The 15,134-nt window shown below is 38.7% G+C and overlaps 1 protein-coding gene across 2 annotated transcripts in view; it reads right to left on the bottom strand.

Moving 5' to 3' along the window:
• Positions 1–15,134, bottom strand: part of zmat1 (zinc finger matrin-type 1) — a 106,482-nt gene that overhangs the window by 21,860 nt on the left and 69,488 nt on the right. The window contains exons 5-6 of one of the 2 annotated variants that reach the window (XM_028804646.2): positions 14,074–14,505; positions 5,014–5,113 (exon numbers count right to left, since the gene is read on the bottom strand). In XM_028804646.2, the coding sequence (XP_028660479.1) occupies positions 5,014–5,113; positions 14,074–14,505 (532 nt within the window). The remainder of the gene's footprint in view (positions 1–5,013; positions 5,114–14,073; positions 14,506–15,134) is intronic. The other variant, XM_028804647.2, reaches the window with a different exon arrangement.

The following is a 15,134-nucleotide window of genomic DNA, read 5'->3' as shown; positions in this document are numbered from 1 at the left end:
AAAGCTGTTGTCTGATGAAGTGCAAGCTGCAGCAATGGCGCCTCCTTAATTATTTTCAACTATAACTGTTATTTCTTGATCGATTTTTACACTTTTACACGCTATATATGCAAACTTGGCCGTTCCCGTTTTCCGGGGAATTACAGCAGTTTCATTCCCAGGAATGCGGGAATGAAAAACGTCCGGGAATCCGAGGCTCCTGGTAATCAGAGACCGGGAATGGATTCCCTAACGCCAGGCTAAATTTATGGAACATTTCAAAAAACTTCTAAAAACCCATTTTTTTAAATTTGGCTTACCAGTAATTAAAACATAAAACTGCAATCTGGTGACAAGTTTACCTCTTTAATTTATAAATAAGTAATCGTCATTAATCCATTGTTTTTTTTGTCTCCCATCCTGTGTGTTGGTGCTATGCACCACCCGTACCTATTCAAAGCACTGTATTCTGCAGTCACCTAGGGTACTGGAAGAAATAAGAAATAACATTTACAGATGACTGTATCAACTGTGCCCAGTGGCGGATGGGCGACCAGCTCGCCTAGGTCATTCTGAATTCTATAATGCAGAGACTGATTACCATGAGACTTAAGTATTTGATTGCTTGCTTCTGTCTTCCTACCATGACCTTCTAGTCAGGTCAGGTCGGGGAGCATGCACTGGTACAGCGTGTTGCTGCACCCGTCACACAACAAAACAGCTTGGGATATTGGTTGGCAACCCCCCATGCACACATGCGGTCCAGTCCCACCCTCCGGAAATGATCCTCTATCTGCTGCAGCTAGGTATTATGTGGGCGTCCCCTTGGACTGGTCCAGCCACTCGGGTCCTCAACAATGAGGATCCTGCAAGCCAGATCACCCTCGGGGAAATTGCACCACGTAATGGACACTCCCTCAAAATGCAGGTAATGTGCCTCATTCAGGACTCCATTAACAACCACTCATTCGACACAAAGTGAAACCAGCAGTACCCAAGGATTTTCTGAAGAGATATAGTACCAAATGAGTTCAGACTTCATCTCAGGTCACTGGTCAGTGTCCATGTCTTGCAACCATATAGCAAGACAGGAAGCACTGGGACACTAAAGATTTGGACCTTCGTCCTTTTGCATAGATATCAGCAGCGTCATACACCCCTTTCCAGTGACCTCATGACCCTCCAATGCTCTACCAATCCATCTACTGACTTTATAGGAAGAGTCACCAGAGACATGAATGTCAAGGCCGACCGAGGTAAGTAAACCTCTCGACAAGGTCAACATTCTCTCTGCAGACTGACACACTGCTGATGGCTGTGCCGAAGAGGTCATTATTTGCCTGGATCTTGGTTTTTATTCAGGACATTCGCAAGCCCAGATACTCAGACTTCACGCTCAGTCTATCAAGAGCCCCGATCAGAGCCTCCATTGACTCCACAAAGATCACAGCATAGTCAGCAAAATCAAGATCAGTGAATCTTTCTTCGCCAACAGATGCCCCACAGCTGCTGGACTCCACGACCTTGCCCAACACCCAGTCCATGCAAGCAATTAACAGAATAGGAACATGAAAACACCCCTGATGAACCCCAGAATCAACTGGGAAAAACACAGAGGTTCTGCCTCCACTCAGCACAGCACTCACAGTACCAGTGTACAGGCCAGTTATGATATCCAGCAACCTTAAGGGGATTCAAAGAAGTCTCAGGATGTCCCACAGGGCAACTCTATCAACTGAGTCGAACGCTTTGCGAAAATCGACAAAGGCTGCAAAGAAACTGCTGATATTTGCATTTGTGCTCCATGAGAACCCTCAGTGCCAGGATGCGGTTGATGGTAGGCTTCTTAGGGGTAAAACCAGACTGCTCTGGTTGCTGGTAGGTGAGCAAGTGATCTCAGATCCTATTGAGGACGACCCAACAAGGACCTTATCCCAAACCAAGAGCAGTGTTATCCCACTGTAGTTGCCGCAATCCAGGCAATCACCCTTCCCTTTCCAGATAGTGACAACAAGTTTAGTTTTCCAATCAGTTGGGATGATGCCAGTGTCCCAAATAGAAGCAAAGATTGCTTGCAATGGCAGGAGAACAGCCTTACCACCAGCATGGAGAAGTTCACCTCGGTTACTACAGATTCCTGAGGCTTTCCCTACCGTCAGCTGTTTCACCACCTGTGCAATCTCAGTGAGATTGGGGGGTTCACAGGTAATTAGAGGATCAGCCTCAAGAGCCGTGGACCCAGAGATATCCAACGTCCTAGCCGGAGGATCAGCTTTAAACAACAGCTTAAAGTAGCCAGCCCAGCGGATCACAACTGCAGTGTCATCTGTAAGGACTGTTCCATCAGCCATCCTGACCGCGACTCTCTGAGGAGCAGATTCAGACATGCGTAATGCTTTGATTCCTCTGTAAGCAGGATGTGGGTCACTAGACCATAGATGGTGTGTCACTTGCTCACAGATTCCTCTAACAAATATCTCTTTATCTGCTTCCAGAGCCCTTGCAGCCATACTTCTCAGTTCCCGGTACAGACTGGAGTTGCCATCAAGGCGTGCGCTGCGACTTCTCTCCACGATATCCAGAGTGCCCTGAGAGATGTAACACTTCCTTCTAGGAACAGCAATCTTCATGGTCTTGTCACGGAAGGTCTCCCATACCATATTAGGATCAGCAGTCACACCCAAATCCGTAAGTTCCTCACACAAACTGCTCGCAAACTTGTCAGAAACAGCCTTATCTTGGAGTATGGCCAAGTCCAGTCTCATTTTCCTAGTAGGTGGTAACCTACCAAACCTACACTGGATCTTCAGAGCAGCAACAACAAGTTGGTGATCAGAATTCACAAACTGGGCACTTCTGTAGACACTGCAGTTTTATAAGAGCCTTCAGCGTTTGCCCACGAGGATGTGATCGATCTCCTTCACCGCACCACATATAGTACTGGAGTACCAAGTCCAACGATACGGCTCAGGGCGCAGGATCAGGATCCAGCGATTCGAAGCCACTGACCTTTTGCAAAGTCAAGAAACATGGAGCCACTTTCACCACAGTCACCAGGCCCATGGCTACCGAGACAATCTTCACAGCCAGCCCTGTCAGCGCCAGTGGCTGCATTGAAGTCACCCATGACCAGAGTAGTGTCACCTTGTGGGCACTCGTCAAGCACTATGCAAAGTAAATAAAATGTCTCACTCATCGAGACATCACTCACCGCGGTCAGAGAATACACTGAGACAACAGACAAGGCACTCAGAGAGTGCTGTATTCTGAGTGCTGCCGTGCAGCGGGTGACGCCTCAGCACCACACCAGTTTTGATCCCCAACTGGCCTGACCCCATTGGCTGTCCGAAGGTTCTGACTCTTCCGGGGATGGGGCTCCCAAGGGCTTTATCCCAACCCCAGAAGCCTTCCTATGGGCAGCTGTAGCAGAGCTTTATATATACAGCTTTTACTTAGAAAACAATACGAACCTGTTTCCAGTAAGACTAAAGGTATGTTTTGCTCTTTAGTGTTTACATTTTGTTTATCAATGCCAAGGTTGATTTTCTACTTAGTATATTACATTTATTAGAAATTACTGTAATATTAATCAATGATAATATCCAAGTAACTAACTATGGAATATCTTTATTGTTTTTGTTGATTACTCTTTGGAAAGCACATTGAGTTGCATGTAAATTATGATAAGGTGCACATTATTATTATTATTGAATTTTTTTTAAAGGAACAGTCAATTAATTCAAATTTCAAATGTCTCGAACTCCATGCTCTTTTCTCTTTTCAGTGTTTCTCCCAACTTTAAGGCTACCTTTGCAAAAATTAAATCTGTCAACTTAAGATTAATACATTATTTCAGAGCTAACTTTGTTCAGTTTTCAACGTGTCACACTTAAGAGATCAAATTTTGCTAATATATATGCCTACACACTAATCAAGAATTAGCCCTGCAACTGGACTGATCACACCGTTACTCCTAACTGGAGACCACATCCCATTCATATCGATACCATTCAAACACATGATATATGTGCTTTCACTGTATTCCTCACATTTTACTCGTTATATTAATAGACATTACTTTGGTTTCAAAATCACAACAAATGGCAAAAATATAATGTTAGTTTTCTACAGTGAAGTACGCTATTTTAATAGCTCAGATAGCTGGGTGTTTCAGTGATTACAGACTTGTGTTAATGCATTGGCCACACCACATAAATGTCTGACCAATGTGGATGTTTTCAAATACTAACTAAATGAACCTTACTTTGGAATAAACATATGGAGTAGCCCATTTACTCGCCATAGTAGACTAGTCATAGATAAGCTGGTTAAGAAAATGGACAAATATTTAGACAGACATATGCAGCCATTTTCATTACATGCTGAGAAGATGAAAGTTAAGCGTCTTTTCCTTTGTCTGTGTAGGGTGCTATATTAAAAAAATAATTTTGCTCTCATTTCTCATTCTCACTCAGATGCAAGAAACTATAAGCTTAAAATGACTGCAACTCACAGCTAATTGGCCACATCATCAGTCGCTCAAATCACGCATGAATCATAAATTTTTATTTCTAAATTTCATAATGGGATAAAAGTGGCAATGATGAAAGACTTTTCTTGCCTTGATGGAGCAGTCACATTCTGATATGTTGTACCTATTTTGCTATAGAACTGTTAAATATTAATTACAGCTTTTATTGTACTTTGTCCAAATAATATACCAATGTTAGAAATAAAAGATATGCAAAGACACAGACATTGAATTACACAACCCAGAACAGAAAATAATAAGACTAAACCAAAATAATAAGTCATTCTAGGCAGATGGATAACTGAAAGAATATATGACAATCTACAAGTCATTCAGATGATAAAAAAGGGACTGCATTTATATAATACTACAAAAATACCAAAACAAACTTTAAATGATCATAAAGGGGAAACAGCAAATTGAATTAAATCCCACTGAATTGGCAGAATGAGAATAGCACCAAAAGTTCTTAATAGTGATATTACAATAGAAAAATCACTCACTTGAGTTGATGTTTATTTCCTTGCATATGTGACTGGTACACTTCTATGGAGTTCAGAGTAATACTGCAAATTGGACAAGGGAAAATCCCAACTCCAACAGCTGAAGAGCAAAGACAATAAGGAGTTAGTCAAAACAATGATTATATATTTAAAAACCTTATATGCAGCATCACAATAATCATGTTTTTCTATGCTGTACATAACTTAGTTGAATTTGTTGAAATGATTTTGGTTTACTTGATTGTTAAATAGCACGGTTCACTGAAGGCTGGCTTGTAGCACTTACAGACTGTCAATTAAAAGATATGATCTTCATTTAAACCATAATCAAAGAAAATCATTCAGACATACAGTTTAACTGGTGATTCCATATTGGGCCTGTGTAAATGCAGGTGTAAAATGCTGGTTCCTGCCTTGATGCTTGAAATAAGCAGATTTAAGAATATTATGTATTCATACATTGGGTAAAGCGTCAGGAGAGTGAAGGAGGTAACAAAGTTGAAGTGTGCAATTTTAAAATTTACAATAACAACATGAAGCCTTGATCTTATCATACTGGAAATAATCTAGCAGGTCCTAAAACAAGCAATTTATGCTGGAATCATCACATAGGAAATTCTACCATAGCAATGTTAGAGAATAACCAATAGCTACTGGTTGTTTACTGATTATTTCTGGCAAGATATTGTTGTATGTCAAGATGGCACAATGCAAAGGGATAATTACTTTTTTCAAAAACAAATAGGATAATTCACAACTCGTCTCTCTTAACACTCCAACTTCAGCTAAAAATATTCACTATCCTAATCTGCTATGCTGACCATAGACTGCGAGTAATTCTGTATCAGCAGTGTACAGGTAGTCATTGACTTACATCCATAATCAGTTCTGATGGACTGGCTGTAAGTCAATTTGGATGTAAGATGGCCCGGTATATGTATTTAAAATTGACTGTATGTACAGTACTGTATAATAAGTCCCTTAAGTCATATTGTTGGTTTTATATCCTTTTTTTGAATTATCATTCTTGGCATATCGTGTAGATTTTCAATCTTTTTTTGAAAATTATTGTTTTACTTTATTATTTTGTTTCGTTATCACTGTTGATCGAACGGATGCCAAACCTTTAACACAAATTCTTTCCTTGTCCGAGCTATGTTACATCATCACTGTGAGACGTTCCCAGTGTTCATTGTTTTAACTGTGAGAGGAGGAATTGTACCGGCAGAGTTTGAGCGCTTGCATGTTTTAACATTTCAGCCTATTAATAATAAACATTAATAGATAAAGGAGTCCAGTGTGATTTCATTACCTCTTTCTGATGGTTTGCACAATGTGGCACATCTTGATTCACAGAATCTTTGGAGGTTAAGCAGATTCAAAGCCAGAGTGTAGCAGTACAGTGTGTGCAGTTAACAACATTTACAATAGGATAACTTAAAGTGACATGCAATCACATTCACTTTCTATGCTCAATTAAACTGCTTGATCACTTTCATTTTTGCATCTAGATCAATTGCCTTTTTTCTGTAATTGTAAGACAACTGTAACCTAACGTAGTTGAAACCGCTTTAGGTATTAAATTGAGATCAAGATGAATGAGCCATGGCATATGGTACTGTTGTGGCAAAAACTCATTTGCCAGTAAGATGCGGTAGCAGTCATAACTCAAATGGCCATAAGATAGATATCTTGTAATTCGACAACTTGTATAAAGAGCTGGTCTTAAAATGTCAAAATTATTTTGATGGGACTTTTTAATTTTTACACAATTACATCCAGTATTTTTCTGAGATATTACAATAGGTTTCATTAACTCTGAACATAGCTTATCATGTAAGCTGCTGTGCTTTCTATTCCATAAACTGAAATTTATTGTGGCACTTAAGAGTCACATCATTTTGCTGATTGGTTACACCTACATGACAAAATTCAACTGTTCTCTGAACATGTGACAATGTTTATTATTACTATTACCGGTACTAAAAAAATCACAAGCAGACTGTAAAACCTGCAGAGGAAGGAAACAGGAACAGAGCTAATAAACTGAACCAGTTCTTCAACAGGTTTGAATATTCTTGTCAGTCCATCCATTCACCAACATTTCTTGTACAAGCTGAGGCAGATCCAAAATCCGAACTGCCATCTCTCACACCTGTGGTCTCCAGCCTCCTTACACTTTCTGGCCTTTCTGTCTCTGCTGATCAATAGAGGGGAAAGATGGGAAAACACTTTGTATAAACAAGACTGCAAGTACAGATGAAGTCAGCACTAAGGTGCTGAAAACATATGCCAGTTAGCTCTATGGGGTCCTTCTGTACCTGTTCTCCCTTTCTCTGAGTTTGTAGAAGGTTCTGCACCTGTGAAAACTACCCTGTTTAGTCCTAATGCCAAAGAAAGAACATTCCAGTGATTGCTCAAGGGCTTCTGACCAGTTGCTCTTGCTTCATTCATCCTGAAGATCTTTGAGAGACTGGCCCTGAAACAGCTCCGATCCCTGGTTTAAGAACATCTTGATCCACTGCAGTTTGGAAATCAGGCACATACAAGTTTTGGGGATGCTTTAAATTACATGCTCTGCAAAGCCAACACCCAACTGCACAAAGCAAGCACCCACAGTCAGGTTAATTTTCACCATTATGTCTCATCAACTGGAGAAAAAGCTCAAGGCTTTGCATCTTAATGTTCCCACGATCTCCTGAATTATGGACTACCTGGTCAACATACAGAAGTTTGTGAAGCTTTAGGGACTGTCACAAATGGTGGTGTTTGTAATACTGGACTGGAGCACCAAATGGAACTATCCTCCCTCCTTTTGTTTCTCTTCTACACAACAGACTTCCAGTATAATACCAGTGCTTTCTTATAGAAAGTTTCAGATGACTCCATCATACGCTACATTAATAATGCTGATGACTCTGAGTACAGGAGGCTTGTGTAAGACTCTGTCTTGTGTTGCAGGAAGAAACATCTGCAACTCAATATCAGCAAGACAACAGAGTTGGTGGAGGATATAAAGCGTGTCAAAGAACCTCTGAGACAGGACACCATTCAGGGGGAAAACATGGAACTGGTGCAGAGCAACACCAAGTACCTAGAGGTTCATATAAACAGCAAACTGGACTGGTCTGACAACACAGTAGCAGAGTACATCCTGAAGGGACTCTGATCTCTGTAGTAACCTGAGTATTTTTCTATGCTGTGGTATCCTGGGGAAGTAATCCGAGTTCAAAAGACACACAATTCCTGAACAAACTTAATAATAATAGGGCTAACCCTGGACACACTGGAAGCTGTAGTATAAAATATATGTGATCATGAATAATCCGCTCCATCCACTCCAGGACGTGTGCTCTTGGGGCACTTTTAGCTGTAGGCTCATTCCACCACAGTGTGCTAAAAAGTGCTTCTGGGCATTTTTTCTGCCTGCTGTTATCAGGCAATTCAGTGCACCCTCCGACATCTTAAACTAAATGCTTACAATGTAAGTTAATTTTGCAATTTCTGCAAAATATACATTTATTTATTCATCTCTTGATTGACTGAATTAATTGTCCTGTGAGTCTATATCTTTGTTTTTTTTATGTCTCTGCTGCTGTATGGACGTCTTAAATCATCAAATTCAACTATTAACCAAAGCTGCTGCTGGTTGGTCATTTGGTATTTGAATAACACACACACACACACACAAAAAAAAAATACAGTAAATTATTACACCACCAATGTCCATTGAGGGGTGGAACATATGTGATGGCACTGTAATGACTGATGATATTCATAAACAGTATACTTTTCCTAATTACATAAACTGTAAAATTTTATTTAAACTGTGCATATCACAGTAAGTATACTGTTTTCATTTAAACAAACTGCTATTTTTATTTAATCAAGCATGCAACTGTTGAATATGTTTGTAACTGGGCGGAATGGTGGCTCTGAAGGTAAGGATCTGCGCTGGTATCCCGAAGGTTGCCGGTTCAAATCCCTGTCACTGCCAAAAGAGATCCTATTCTGCTGGGCCCTTGAGCAAGGCCTTAACCTTCAATTGCTCCAGGGGCGCTGTACAATGGCTGACCCTGCGCTCTGACCCCAAGGGGTATGCGAAAACTAACAAATTCCTAACACGAGAAATTGTATAAGGCGAAATAAAGAACAAAAAAAAAACTATATAGAACATGTGTTCAAAGGGAATATTAGTGGCGTGGAAGCACACTTTTTTTGACAGATCAGGTAGTATATTTTGTTTTCCTTCCACCATAGAAGGGTCTTCCATTTTATTATTGTTCATTGCTTACATGCTCTCTTAATGGTAGTGCAAATGAAATATGGGGTACTCTAGAGAAATGCACTGAATGACTTGTTTTTGGGAGTAACCTGTCAGTGCATACAAAGCTATTGCACCTTCCTCATCTTTGTTTAGATCAAAATGATATATACCTTCAATGTCACTTCTTCATATTATCCAATATCCTTCAATTAGGCACATTGTTTCATTTAAACTCAAAAAATACATTTCAGAGGCCAATGCAGCACTCATTGAATGAGATGAAAGGTAAGAATGTGGTTGATCTTGAATGATGCTCAGCTGATAAAATGTTAGCAGAGAAAAACGTAAAAAGTGATCATTTTGCTAACCCTCACCCTCTTAGAGACAATTGTGGAGTTGTTTATCAAGTGTCTTCAAAAGACCACCATATGTGATGAATCAAACACTACTTTTTTGAAGTTGTTAGACATAAATTCTATGTTTCACCTTACCATTCTATTAGATCATACTAAAAGAAAACTGAAAATTACATTAGCCTCTTAAGAACTGTCCTTGCATAGTTCAACTTCAGTTCATATTTATCAAATTAATTTCAGTATTTACAGAAATGCAACGATTGTTTTCCATCGTTACTTTCTGAAGTGAGAAACATTGTCCCTCAGGACACAGGACTGGCACCTATTGCTGTTTTCACTTTATATGCTGACCCAGGGAGACAAAGTGCTTAAATATTTGCTTTCAGTCATATATAGAGGTTACTCAGCTACATCTTTCTTTCAGACCAAGTGACATTTTTTCTATTGTACCTGTGTGTTACAAGATTAGATAACTGATAGATACTTGTTTTGAAAAATGAATTAAAAAAAAAATATTCAAGAATGTATTTCTAGGGGAACTCACTAATTACATTTTGTCTTTATTCATAAGCTGTCCAAATAATCATATTTGTAGCTTTCGATTAATTTAAAATTCTGTTTCAAGAAATCATTACTAGAATCAGGATGTACGATCACATAACTTCCTGCCTGGGCCTGGGTGGTGTATCCCCACATTTTGTATAGGGTGAATCTAGCCCTGGAAGTAATTCCCAAGTTGACCTTTTCATTAAGTTTTTGGCTTAATTTAAAATCCTTCTTTTCACACAAAAAGCTTTAAGTGGCATGGCCTATACTTACCTCAACATACCAATACACACTTACCACGGCTTATATAATGATCTTAATATGTCAGTGTAGTAAAAATATTAATAAATCAGCAATGGAAGTTGATCTTTTAGCTACATGGCAAGCCCCCAAAACTGCATCAGTCTCCATGTTTAAATCCAGACTAAATACTTACTATTTTAATATAATTTAGTATTTAATATAATACACCGATTTGATGCTGTTGTTAATTACTGACCCTCCATCTCTCTTCTCAATATCCAGCTGTGAAAGCTGGTGATAACCGCTGTATCGAGAAAGTGCTACTCCTACCCATGGGAAATGACACCAAAGATACTGGAAGCCTTGGAATTCAAGGATAAAATGGTTTCTTACTAGACTGCAAAGCCCTTAATTATAATATTGTAGAATGCCCATGAAAGAGTAGATGACTAGAGTAGATGACTATGTGATACAGGTCACCAGAATTGTGACTTTGCCCATCTTTGATTATGCCTTTATCTGTTAAGGCCAGCTGAGAATCAAAGTGTTTATTACAATTATAAGCTACATAACATTTATATCTATAAACAAACACTTTACACTAAACACAATTAAAAAGAGCAGTTTTAATGTTTAACATAAACAAATTTAAATTCTGACTGCCTTTCTGAAGACTCTGCTCGTTTTTTCTAAAGATGTGTCCACAACATCACATGGATTTTCTAAACAAGTACATAAATACTTGGACAGTGTAACTGGAAGTGTATTACTTTCGATGTCAAAGCTTTCAATATCTCCATGTCAAATGACACAGACAGGACCAGCAGCTTGGTGACACTGCAGTAACACCAGATATCATAGCAGGATAATGAGACTAGAAAAAGAATAAAGGAAGTTCAATGAAAGTTTATAGGTCTTGTTTTATCCTTTACAGCAAGAGAGCCTGAAATTTCCATAAGGATTTGTTCATAATGACAGATACAGACTCTAAAATGTAACTACCCTACCCAACACTATTATCTCTCCAAAATTTCAAATTTTCCGTCATACCCCATTTTTTAAGCATCACAACGTTTAACAAAAACTTTCACATTTCCATTTAAGTCGGTAACAAGCCTATCTTTAACCTGCTAAAGAAAGTATGTTGTTACTCAACTACAATTTGTCCGAAAATTCTTTGCTTCAGTGAACCTCCCAGGCATATACAGAATGTATTTATCAGCTAAAGTAATAATTTAGACAGCCACACACTCACTGACACTCTCCAACTCAACAACTTTGTCTATCAGATTTTCAGCAAAATGTACATAGACTCCATTACTATCTTCACTGCTTGCCTAATAGAATAATTTGCATCATTTTCCACTTGTATTAAGTATTCTTGGTATTGTTTTATGCACACAGAATCATACACCTACTATTCTTCTGTTTAGGACTTTGTGCTACTTTATTCAGTTTTCCTTGGTAGCTCCAACATCTTATACTTACGCTCCTTCTGTCTGTCTTTTTACCAGACTGGTGACTGAACAGGAGCATTACATTTAAAACAGTATTCAACTGTGTTTGTTTCAACTATGATATAATAGGGTTTCTAAATATTGTAGAAAGGTTGGTACTTTGGACTGTACAATGACCATGTGTCATTTCACTCATTGTCGGGGTGCTTTAACAGAGTTTTGCTATAGACAGATGGTCTTTCTGAAGTTTTCCTGTATGGCTGGGTTTATACTTCACACAATGCAATGCGTGTGACTGTGGATGCTACTTTATGTAAATCTGGAGGATTCCACCAGATGGCAGTGTGAGATATCATCATGGTGAGAAAACAACGTTTAGCTTTGCTGTGTTCTGAATTGCCCGAAACAACCATTAAATTCAAAGGACACCTTGCCACAATATATCTGAAAAGAATGAATGTTTAATAAATACATCCATCAGTCCAGTGACGTGTCCATTTCAGCTAGCAATGGGCATGAGGTAGAAATAACACCTGGACGGGGCATCAGCTCATCACAAGGTGAATACAAGCATACACATGAACTAGTGTAATTTTAGCATCATCAGATCCCCAAACCAGCATGTCCTTGGAAGGAAACAGGAGCACACTGTGGAATCTACCAGGAAAACATGTAAACTCCAGGCATGGAATACCAGTGATGTGACTCCCTGCAAGGCAGCAGTGCTACTGCTCCAGCCCCATATATATAATTATTAACAGTATCAACTATTTAAATGAAGTTAGCGATTTATCTGTAAAATATAGAATACATGCTTTAACACATTTAATCATGAAAGTGGTATCAAGTATAAATCTAAGGATTCTAAATGTGCAGTGAGCTAGAATATCAAAAATTTAATCATTTTTGTGTGGCAATCATTGCCTGCTGCTGCTGTCAGAGCAGGAGGAAGCAGCAGAAGCACGTAGCTATTAACAATTGGGTTGGTTTTAAGATGAGGTTTACAAAGTTCTACTTTAATGACAAAATGAACTATGACATTAAAGTAGAAATTTCTACTTTTATTACGAAGTTGACCTTTTTTTCCTTTATTGTGTTCCTCTGTGTTCTATGTAGCTCAAATACATTTCAGTATTCTGATACTGTTGTGAAGGTGCCAAAAAAAAAAAAAAAAAGACGGCACAGAAGATGGTACGTGAGACCTTTAAAATGTATTGCGTCATTACAGTTGGGAATATGCAACGCATATATTGCCTACTAGCTGCCCCCCGTGGCTCCGGCCATGTAGTAGTGAAACAGAACAGTGAGGAATGCCCCGCCCGGCTCCCTACTGCTGACGTCATGCTTCCTCCTCTCATAGCAGCCTCTGTCTCAGATTATTGGGAATATATCGCTCCTGCAAGCGAACTATGATTAGTGTGATGAGAGAAGTCGAAAAATCAACCAGAATGTTCAAGCAAATTATAGAAAAAAACAGATCTAAATAAGTAACTACTGTTAAGTAGTTCTCTAGTGAAAAGCAGACAGACATACAGACAGATGTTCGATTTTATATATATATATGTATAGATGTGAGAAAGATATGAAGAAAGGCACCACAAATACATTTGTATTTCGGCATTTACATTTGATTATATATGCTTCACCACATTGACCCATTCATCAAACATCAAAGCACACACATTTGATCCTGTGGGATCTGCAAAGTGGCTTGCTATCACATGTTGATAGTAAACAAAGACTCTGGCATTGCGTTCCAATTTGAACACACAGTACCCCGATTTTTTGCTGGTACTACAACTCGCATATGTGTTGCATTAATTTCTGAGCACGTGCTCAGAGCACGCATCAAATAAACACTAGGAACGCGTGGCAGCCATGATGCATATGCATTCTGAGCATGAAGTACAAACCGGCCCTATTAGTCTGCTTTGTCAACTTTCAGGGAAATAAGGATTTTATTCAACCACCAGGTAAGAAGGTTATAGGTCTTAACAATTAAGTCTGAATAGCATGAGAATGCAAAAAAAAAAAAAAAAAGTTTGGCTGAATGGTACAGTAAAATATATATCATTTTCAAAATGACAAAAGATGATAGAATAAAATAACTTAGGCTAAATTAACCCTGAAATTGGTTATGAATTATTATAGTAGGCGTGATTACTAAAGAAATTAATTGATTTAAACTCACTGTTTGTCTCCGACTCAGAAGGAACTGTCTTTTCACCCATATCTTTTAGAAGTTTTTGTCGTTTTGCATTACGAGAGTGCTTCTTTCCACTGTAATGCTGCTGAGCCATTGTGGGGTTATAGAAGGATGCTGAGCAAAGTTCACAATACTTATTGCAGTCATTAAAGTCTACTGAAGAAACCACAGGCTCCATCTTGGGCTCTTGTGGACTACTAACAATGTCTTCCTTTGGGGCCTCTGGTATAGGTGTGGCAGGTGAATCGGGGATGGATATAGAAATGATCTCTGACAGTACATTGTTTCCTATAAGAATATATAAATGGCCAAAATCAGTACATAAGCAAACATCAATGAAAAAGACAGGCTTACTTACCTCAACAGACGTTTCTGAGACTCCTTGAATTAGTTGCACATCCTTGTTGTCTGCACCAGCTGGTAGGAAAGACAATATGATTCCATGTCCTCAAAATTATGTTCTTTGTAATACATTTAATGCACACAGTAAATAATTATGGTGTGAAAGACATACAGAATTAGTGTTGGGTGGTTTTTTAGATTAAATTATTTAATTCAAATTAATGCTTTAAAATGATGTTTAAACATGAAAATCACATTTTTTAACCAAACAGTATAGTTAAACAATCCAGCAAATACTTAAGTTTGATGAGCTGGTCATGTGTGTGTACAGTTAGGACATTAATGAGGTAGTTGCAAGGTTGGTTATCTGGAATTGGTTTGGATATGGAAGATTAGATGAATAACAAACTGTTGTAAATTTAATACTTTACAAAAAGACAACAGCAGTTAAAAGAGGCAAAACATACAATTTATTTCAGCACTTAAAACAGACATAGCTGAATAGAACTAGTGCAAAAAAGCACGGAACAAACATAAAGGCTCTCCCAATCTGAAAGCTTTGGTGTATTCTTCTCTTTGCTTCAGCACAGATGGCACAAGGCATGGTCCTTGTTAAATATCTCATTAGACAGTATGAGTATGTTAAGAGCAGAGACAGCCTTGTCTGGGACTGAGGGAAGAATAGTTGTCCATCACGCCTTCTT

Source organism: Erpetoichthys calabaricus, chromosome 7, assembly GCF_900747795.2.
Source record: "Erpetoichthys calabaricus chromosome 7, fErpCal1.3, whole genome shotgun sequence".
Classification (NCBI taxonomy): Eukaryota; Metazoa; Chordata; class Cladistia; order Polypteriformes; family Polypteridae; genus Erpetoichthys; species Erpetoichthys calabaricus.
Note: the sequence above shows the minus strand (reverse complement) of the source record. Positions and strands in the feature narration are given on the sequence as shown.